The 9,624-nt window shown below is 48.5% G+C and overlaps 1 protein-coding gene across 1 annotated transcript; it reads left to right on the top strand.

Annotated features, from left to right (window-relative positions):
- Positions 1–1,626: 1,626 nt before the first annotated feature.
- srfa (serum response factor a) lies at positions 1,627–9,523 on the top strand. The gene is made up of 8 exons (XM_042482333.1): positions 1,627–2,467; positions 3,501–3,770; positions 5,465–5,651; positions 5,812–5,982; positions 6,154–6,258; positions 7,262–7,438; positions 7,597–7,676; positions 8,458–9,523. Exons 1-8 carry the CDS (start codon positions 2,054–2,056, stop codon positions 8,539–8,541), a joined length of 1,488 nt encoding a protein of 495 aa, XP_042338267.1. The 5' UTR covers positions 1,627–2,053; the 3' UTR covers positions 8,542–9,523.
- The last annotated feature ends 101 nt before the right edge of the window (positions 9,524–9,624 follow it).

Here is a 9,624-nt window from a genome sequence, read left to right as displayed (position 1 = left end):
TGAACACACCACAGAGACACACTGTCCACAGAGATGCACTGTCCACAAAGACACACTCTCAGTGAACACACCACAAAGACATACGGTCCACAGAGACACACTGTCCACAGAGACACACTGTCAGTGAACACACCAAAGAGACACACTGTCCACAGAGACACACTGTCCACAGAGACATACTGTCCACAGAGACGCACTGTCAGCAAAGGCACCACAGAGACACACTGTCCACAGAGATGCACTATCCACAGAGACATACTGTCCACAGAGACACACTGTCCACAGAGACACACTGTCAGTGAACGCACCACAGAGACACACTCTCAGTGAACACACCACAGAGACACACTGTCCACAGAGATGCACTGTCCACAGAGATGCACTGTCCACAGAGACACACTGTCAGTGAACACACCACAGAGACACACTGTTCACAGAGACACACTGGTATATAAGGTGTGTATATACACACACACACACACACACACATATATATATATATATATATACAGTGCTTACCCAGCAGCAGCAGGTAGACTCCTATGGTGGTCTCTCCCTGGTCGGACAGAGGGGGGTCCCGCCCCCCCCCCAGCAGCAGACTGTTGTTCCTCCAGGGGGGGGCGAGGCCTGCGGAGCTGCTGAATGATGAGGACGACATGTTGCCACGGTGACGGTCAGCTGCTCTCTGACAGGAAGTCTAATCTCAGGTAAATATAGACACCTGATCCTGGTTCAGCAGCAGGGGGGCTGGCTCCAGACCAGCACACTGCAGCTCTCTGATTGGCTGATTAATGGCTGATGTCACAGACACTGTCTGACTGTTAACCTGCAGCTGTGAGGACGTTTACTCCTGTTTACTCCACCGTTACTACACACTATACACATACTTTATACTGTATGCATGTATGTATGTATGTACGTTTACTCCTGTTTATTACACTGTTACTACATACTATACTCATACTTTATACTGTATGCATGTATGTATTTATGTATGCATGTATGTATGTTTACTTCTGTTTACTCCACTGTTACTCCACCGTTAAAACATACTATAGTCATACTTTATACTGTATGCATGTATGTATATATGTACATTTATTCCTGTTTGCTCCACTGTTACTACATAATGTACACATACTTTATACTGTATGCATGTACGTTTACTCCTGTTTACTCCACCATTACTCTGTACAATTACTGTAATATACTATAGACATACTTTATACTGTATGCATGCATGAATGTGTGTGTGTGTGTGTGTGTGTGTGTGTTGATGTATTCTTCATCTTCTTCTTCTTGTCTCCACGTGTGTGTAGTTTTCCGGGCTGTAGTCCAGATGACCATATAAGGAGCGGCAGCGCCATAAAAGGAAACGTGCTGCTTTATATGGAGAAAAGTAGTTCCTTCATGTCCTAAAGAACACGTCGCCTTCTCGTATCACTACGCACCAACTGCCATATCCTCACATGTTTATTGTCACATGTCATGTAGAACACACGGATATAACATGTCTGATAACATGTGTGACGTTTTAATAAAGCAGTGTGATTGTAGCGCGGACAGTGTGTGGCACTATGTCCTCCAGCGGAGGGATGTGTTTGGGTGCAGTGAGGTGATGTCCTTATGTGGAGCGGAGTGATTCAGGGGGCCGGACCGGATCACTGTTCAAAAACAGAACTTTTAAACTTTATTAACTGATTCTCGTCAAACTGCAGCAGGTTTACCACACATACTGGTTTCTCTGGTTTCCTCCGGTGTTCTCCGACTGATCGGCCCAGACTCCCCGTCCTCCCCGGACTCTGATGGACGGACCGCCGCTGTACTTGTTGCTAAACAACCGCTAACTGATGCTAACTGCTGCTGCCCGGAGCTGCTAGTTGTTAGCCGCGCGGCTAGCGGCGCTGTTAGCTGCCTCTTCCCGGAACGAGAGCTCCGGGCCTCGGGGAGGGTCTTTGCCTCTGCACGCACCAAGAGCTCCGAGCAGGGTCTGTGTTGACTCTGCCGGGAGGAGGGGCAGGTTTGGGGCCCGGGGCGGGGGACCCAGCGGGGGATGCTGGCGGGTAGCGGCGCTGGAATGAGCTCCAGAACCGGAGCAGGGAGAGCGGGGAACGGGACCGGGATCAGGATCAGCGCCGACAGCGGTGGAGAGCGCTGTGAGCAGCGGGAGTTCAGCACCGAGGTGGTCTGCAGCGGGTCGGAGCAGGACTCGGATTCCGGGGACGATGAGGGGTCAGGGGGGGACCGGAGGGGCGTGAAGCGGGAGAGGAGCGATCGGGAGGTCGGCCACCAGTCCGCCACCGCCGGAGGCCTGAGCGGGGGGTACGGCGGGGTCAGCCCCGGGGTACCGGGGGTCAAACCCGGCAAGAAGACCCGCGGCAGGGTCAAGATCAAGATGGAGTTCATTGACAACAAACTGAGGAGGTATACTACCTTCAGCAAGAGGAAGACTGGCATCATGAAGAAGGTCAGTCACAGGTCAGAGGTCACGGCTGGGTTCACTCAGAGGTCACAGGTCATCACTCTGAGGTCAGGGGTCACAGCAGGGGTCACAGGTCATCACACAAAGAACAGAGGTGGTCATCACTCAGAGATCAAAGTCACTTAGACATCAGAGAGGCATCACTCAGAGGTCACAGGTCACTCAGAGGTCACAGGTCACTCAGGGGTCACAGGTCATCACTCAGAGGTCACAGGTCACTCAGAGGTCACAGGGTCATCACTCAGCGGTCACAGGGTCATCACTCAGAGGTCACAGGTCACTCAGAGGTCACAGGGTCATCACTCAGAGGTCACAGGTCACTCAGAGGTCACAGGGTCATCACTCAGAGGTCACAGGTCACTCAGAGGTCACACGGTCATCACACAGAGGTCACAGGTCACTCAGAGGTCACAGGGTTATCACTCAGAGGTCACAGGTCACTCAGAGGTCACAGGGTCATCACTCAGAGGTCACAGGGTCATCACTCAGAGGTCACAGGGTCATCACTCAGGTCACAGGTCACTCAGAGGTCACACGGTCATCACACAGAGGTCACAGGTCACTCAGAGGTCACAGGGTCATCACTCAGAGGTCACAGGGTCATCACTCAGAGGTCACAGGTCACTCAGAGGTCACAGGGTCATCACTCAGAGGTCACAGGGTCATCACTCAGAGGTCACAGGTCACTCAGAGGTTTACCTGCTCAAGTGTCAAACATGAAACTGTCACCTGTCCCTCACTGTGGACATCTGTCTCTCTGCCCCCTGTGTCCTCTGGTCCTGCTTCCTGTCCATACGTGCATTTTCGCTTCATTATTATTATTCATTATTATTCATTATTCATTATTATAATTTTTATATTCAGTTTCTTTTTTATGCAGTTTTATTATTTCGGAGTGAGTTGAAATGAAATTGGGCTTTGTGTTCACTGTAGTGTGTAGTTGGAATGACAGTAAAGCCCATCTAAGTCCTGTGTCCTGTGTCCCCTGTCCTGTCCTGTCCCCTGTAATGTCCTGCAGGCGTATGAGCTATCCACGCTGACGGGGACGCAGGTCCTGCTGCTGGTTGCCAGTGAGACGGGTCACGTGTATACGTTTGCCACCAGGAAGCTGCAGCCGATGATCACGTCTGAGACGGGCAAAGCTCTGATCCAGACCTGCCTGAACTCGCCAGACTCGCCGCCGCGCTCCGACCCGTCCTCCGACCAGAGGATGAGCGCCACGGGCTTTGAGGAGACTGACCTCACCTACCAGGTGTCCGAGGCTGACGGCTGCTCTGAGGGCGCCAAGGTGATGTTCTCAATATCCCTCAATATTCTGACGTAGAACCCACCGTCACAACCGCCAACCACAGGGTCTGACCTTTGGAGGTCCAGCACGGGGGTTTCGTCCTTCACGTTCCGCTGTTAGAACGGCCTTTCTTAAAAAAATGTATTTAGCCTTTATTTCACCAGGTCGGTCCCGTTGGGACAGCAGCCTAAGAAATGTAGAAGTTACAACAATTAAAGACAAACACCAACTCACACAACAAAACAAATAAGAGACAAACTGGTTAAAAGCAACAGGATTCAGACTCAGGATTTACATTGAATCAAGAACAGGTGCCATATGTAGCTATTTCAGTGTTTCTCACAGGGTTTTGAAAAGTTCTTTGGGTGATGAGTTCCTTTAAATTCAACACGTTTTGCAGTAAGTTCCAGGCAGCAGGTGCAGAGTGCTTAAAAGAGTGCTTACCGAATTCAGAACGGACTTTGGGCATGTTTATTAAGTACAAATCATTGGAACGTAAACAGTAATTGCTATGAGTTTTTGAAATGTAATCACATAAGTAGAGGGGGAGAAGGCCTAAAATTGCTTAATGAATAAAAGTGTACCAATGTGTAAGGCGGCGGCCACCAAACAGGGCCGCTCAACTCGAACATATAAGGTGCGGTGGTCAGTGAGGGCTCTACAGCCCGGGATGATCCTTAAGGCACCGTGATACACAGAATCCAGAGATCGCAGACAATTCACGGGGGCGTTCATGTATAAAAGATCGTCATAATCAACTACAGGGAGGAAGGTGGCAGCAACCAACTTCTTTTCTGGCTGCAGAAGAAAGACTTAAAAAGAAAAGAATCCCAGTTTAAACCCTAACCTTTTTTACCAGGTTTTCTACACGTGATTTAAAAGAAAGTACTTTTTAATTACTTTCCCGCAATTAGAAAAAATGATCAGTTTAGTTTTGGCAGCATTTAAAACAAGTCTTAGTTCAATGAGCTGACGTTCCACAAGGTTGAAAGTGATCTGTAAATTGCCAAGGGCCTCGACAAGAGTGGAGCCACAGCAATAAATGACTATATCATCAACATAAAAATGAGGTTTGGCATTAGGAACATTTCTGCCCAATGCGTCCACATAAACACTGAACAGAATTGGGCCCAGAACTGAGCCCTGGGGCACGCCAGAAGAAACATTCAACAATGTTGATGAGCGCCTTCAAAATGAACATATTGCTTTCTGTCAGACAGATAATTATCAAACCAGGTAATGGCCTGCTCAGATAAATCAATATCAAGCAGTCGTTGCTTCAAGATGGAGTGGTCCACTGAAAGGTCAACAAAGAGGGCTGTACACATTTTTTTTGTGAACGAGCAAGTCTATTACATCATTGGTGGATTTGATGGAGGCTGTGGTAGTGCCGTGTTTCCTGAAGCCAGATTGATTTGGAGAGAGAATATTGTTAGTATGGAGGAAATCCTTCAACTGATCATTAACTAGACCCTCGAGGACCTTTGACAAAATGGACAACTTGGAGATGCAGGTTCTGTTCTTTCAGAGGGTTCCACTGTTAGAACGTCCTTCAGGAGGTTCCACTGTTAGAACGTCCTTCAGGAGGTTCCACTGTTAGAACGTCCTCCAGGTGGTTCCACTGTTGATTGCAGGTTCTGTTCTTTCAGGTTTGAACCTACCTGTTTGACTGTTGGTTCCGTCTATTCCTGCAGGACGGGATCAAACCGGCGTTCTCTGTGTCTGCCTTGCCTGGTGCCGCACAGGCCACGCCCCTGTCCTCGTCCTCAGGGTCCCTGCAGAGCTCCACCTCTTCCTGGCAGCCGCCGTCCTCCACCAATGGAACGGTTCTGAAGACATCGGCCGGTGTCGTGCTTCCTGGAGGCTTCACCTTGATGTCAGGTAGGAGGCGGAGCTTCAGTCCAACAGAAAACATGCTCCCTCACACCTGAGCTTCCTGCCTCTCTGCTCACCTGCCCACTTTTTCTCACCTGTCTGTGGCCCCACCTCCTCCTCTTATGAACTCACCTGTCTGTGGCCCCGCCCCCTCACGTGTCTACAGGTGCATCTCTGGCCCCTGGCACTCACACCATCCCCCTCAGCCAGCTGCAGGGCCAGCCTCTGGCCATCCAGGGCCCCGGGGCCACGAGCCCCGCCGCCACTGCCACACTGAGAGCTCCGCCCACACCACCCACCACACTGCTCCGCCTCCCCGCCACCGTTTCACTGTCAGGTGAGGCCACGCCCCCGAGTGTGTGCACTGAGCCGTCCAATCAGGACCGAGCTGGAAGTTTAACACCATGAGAACATGAAGGAACAATACTAATCAATACTGATTATTATTGACTGACTGATTGATTGATTGATTGATTGGTTGATGACAGCTCACCTGTGTGTTTCTCAGGGGGTGGAGTCTCTCAGCAGCTACAGACCATCCAGGTTCAGCCCAGCAGTCAGACCTCCACCAATCAGAGCAGCTCTGACATCAACAGCCCCGCCCCCTCCACAGGTAACAACGTAACCCCGCCCCCTCTACTGATAACTTAAACCCGCCCCCTCCACAGGTAACAACCTGACCCCGCCCCTTAATGAAGCAGTGAATCCATGAGTAAATAAAGAAATAAATGAGTGAATGAGTTCCAGCTCTTTGGTGGCGTTGCAGACAGTTGTTGGCACAGTTCGGCGGTGGCGTGTTTCCATGCTAACGCCGTCATGCTGACACGTTCTCTGTGTTGGTTCGGCGTAGTTGTACCTGGTGCAGAAATACTCGGATACTGAAGTGTAAAAATACTCTTACAGCTAAAAGTAATGCATTCAGAATAGTACTCAAGTAAAGTAGAACGGTTTTCGCATCAACATGTACTGAAGTAGTACCAGCAGTACATGCAGAATCAGCAATACTTGCAGTTCCAGCAGTACTTGCTGTACCAGCAGTACCTGCAGTTCCAGCAGTACCAGCAGTACTTGAAGTACTGGATGTACTGTAACTGTGTAATGATGTAAAGTGAAGGTGCCTCTCTGCTGCTGAGGGAAAACATCACAGATTTTTAGATATTTTAATGCTTTGTATCAAAAATCTGAGTCTGTAAAGTAACTAGTAACTAAAGTAATCAGTTAAATGTAAAAAGTACAATGTTTGCCTTCAAAGTACTGTGGAGTGAAAATATAAAGTACCAGAAAATACAAATACTCAAGTAAAGTACCAGAATGTCAGACAGGAACTTGACCACAGTACTGAAGTATAAGTACGTAGTTACTTCCATCAGTGGTAATCTGAGCAGCGTGTGGCTCTTTTCTGTGGTTCACGTGTTCACACGGCTCGGCCTGAGCAGAGAAACATTAAATGAACACGCCAATGACACGCTAAGATCACAACATCAGCGTTTTCAACTAATGAGCTGCTTTAATCAAGTCCTTCAAATGAACTGTCTGTCCCTCTGTCTATGTCTCTCTGTCTCTCCCTCTGTCTCTCCGTTTGTCCCTCTCTGTCCCTGTCTCCTGTGTCTCTGCAGCCAGTCTCTCTGCCTCTATCGTGTCCTCGTCCTCGTCCTCGTCAGTGGCAGGTCACATGATGTACCCCGGCGGTCACACGGTGATGTACGCAGCTCCGACGCCCTCGCTGGGCGACGGCAGCCTCACCGTCCTCAACACCTTCCCCTCAACAGGCCACGCCCAGTCACATGACCCAGGTGCCGTCCTGCCGCCGCCGTTTTTACACCAACGCACGGTCACTACGGCTGTTACACAACAACAATACCGATGACGATGATTATTATTGTTACTTTAATTGTTTCTGTTGTTTTTATTGACGTCGTCGTTCCATGTCGTCCTTTTACTTCTCCTTCAGGAAGTCTCCCACAGGTCTTCCTCACCTCGCTGCCACCTGTCGCCACTCAGATCCCAGTGTCTGCTGTCCAGCTGCACCCGGTACCGCATACTGCACATACTACTACTGCGTAGCTACTACTGCACACATAACTACTGCACAAACTACTACTTCACATACTACTACTGCACAAACTACTACTGCACACATAACTACTGCACAAACTACTACTTCACATACTACTACTGCACAAACTACTACTGCACACATGACTACTGCACAAACTACTACTGCACATACTACTACTACACAAACTACTACTGCACACATGACTACTGCACATACTACTACTGCACACATGACTACTGCACATACTACTACTGCACATACTACTACTGCACATACTACTACTGCACACATGACTACTGCACACATGACTACTGCACATACTACTACTGCACACATGACTACTGCACATACTACTACTGCACACATGACTACTGCACATACTACTACTGCACACATGACTACTGCACATACTACTACTGCACATACTACTACTGCACACATGACTACTGCACATACTACTACTGCACATACTACTACTGCACACATGACTACTGCACATACTACTACTGCACACATGACTACTGCACATACTACTACTGCACACATGACATGACGTGTGTGTTTTGACGTGTGTGGACTTGAGTTTTGATGTGAGTTTTTTAAAAAACGTCCGTTATCTTTATTGTCATTTCTGACTTGTTTGTTAGACATACAGGAATTAAAGTTGCATTTCTCTCCATGCCCACACTGCATTTTGGCGTGTGTTGACGTGTTTTGGCGTGTGTTGACGTGTTTTGGCGTGTTGTGTTTCAGATGGTCATCAGTCAGCAGAGTAGCAGTAACCTGACGGAGCTGCAGGTCGTCAGTCTGGACGTCCACCAATCAAAAGACGACTGACCGTCACATGACTCTGACATCATGAGGATGATGCAGTCAGCTTCCTGTTTACTTTGTTTTCGTCATCATGTAAACAACAACAGCGGGACTCTGCAGCAGCTGATCAACACAGGAAGTGACTCACACTGCTGAGATTTTCACAATAAAGTCCATCTGACTTTTTTGAGAATAAAAGAGAAGAAGAAGTTGATAATCAAAAAAAAACATTTTTTACGACAAATCAGCGAGCCCGGACCTGATGATGTCATCAGCTGTGACATCATTACATTCTCACCTGTGTTGTCTCCTGAATGTATGAAAAATGAGAAGTGCCAAAAACATCTTTAAGGGACCGTCTGCCCAATAACCCATGACATCACTTCCTGTTTCTGCTGTCGAAGCGTTTGAGGACGCTCTGCCGCCTGACGTCATTGAGGACATCAGTAATTGTTAGCCGAAATCAGTCCATCAATAATCAATAACCTGTCAATAAAAACACTTCTGGAGAGGAAATGTGTCCTTCAGTCTCAGGGGACCACCAGGGACAGACTGTCCAACAGACGTCTGTGTCACACTGTCTCTCCAACTAGAGCAAATATGTGAGAATATTTTGGTGGTTTCCTGTGAGACACCCGAAACATCCTGCTTAAACTGAGAGACGTCAGGAGAGTTTCTGTCCTCAGAGACAAAGACGAGAGGGACGTCCTGCTGTGACCTGAGGGACGTCCTGCTGTGACCTGAGGGACGTCCTGCTGTGACCTCTGACCTGTCAGGTTTGACAGGAGAACCGTGCGTGTGATTCACTTGTTCAGTCCGTGTGAACGCCTGCAGGACGCTTTGTGTCTCAGCCTGCAGATCACTGATCAGTTCTGATCAAAAGTTTCTGATCAATCATTAGATTTTGTTGGTAAACACTTTATTCATTTATGTTAACATGTAAACATCAATCAAAGGAGAGGAACTCGACAGATTTCTTCAAAATAAATCTCTTCACTGACCCAGAGCTTTTAATGTGAAGGGTTGTTTTGTTTATCATCTCAATCTGCGGGTCAGGTCCCATCAGGTCCCATCAGGTCCCATCAGGTCCAATCAGGTCCCATCAGG

This window comes from Plectropomus leopardus, unplaced genomic scaffold (genome assembly GCF_008729295.1).
Source record: "Plectropomus leopardus isolate mb unplaced genomic scaffold, YSFRI_Pleo_2.0 unplaced_scaffold4402, whole genome shotgun sequence".
Lineage (NCBI taxonomy): Eukaryota > Metazoa > Chordata > Actinopteri > Perciformes > Serranidae > Plectropomus > Plectropomus leopardus.
This window is presented reverse-complemented; position numbering and strand designations above follow the sequence as displayed.

Coding starts and splice junctions, on each gene's coding strand:
- srfa (XM_042482333.1), top strand. CDS start 2,054: ATGCTGGCGGGTAGCGGCGCTGGAATGAGCTCCAGAACCGGAGCAGGG. Junction 3,771..5,464: donor GCTGCTCTGAGGGCGCCAAG/GTGATGTTCTCA, acceptor CTATTCCTGCAG/GACGGGATCAAACCGGCGTT. Junction 5,652..5,811: donor AGGCTTCACCTTGATGTCAG/GTAGGAGGCGGA, acceptor ACGTGTCTACAG/GTGCATCTCTGGCCCCTGGC.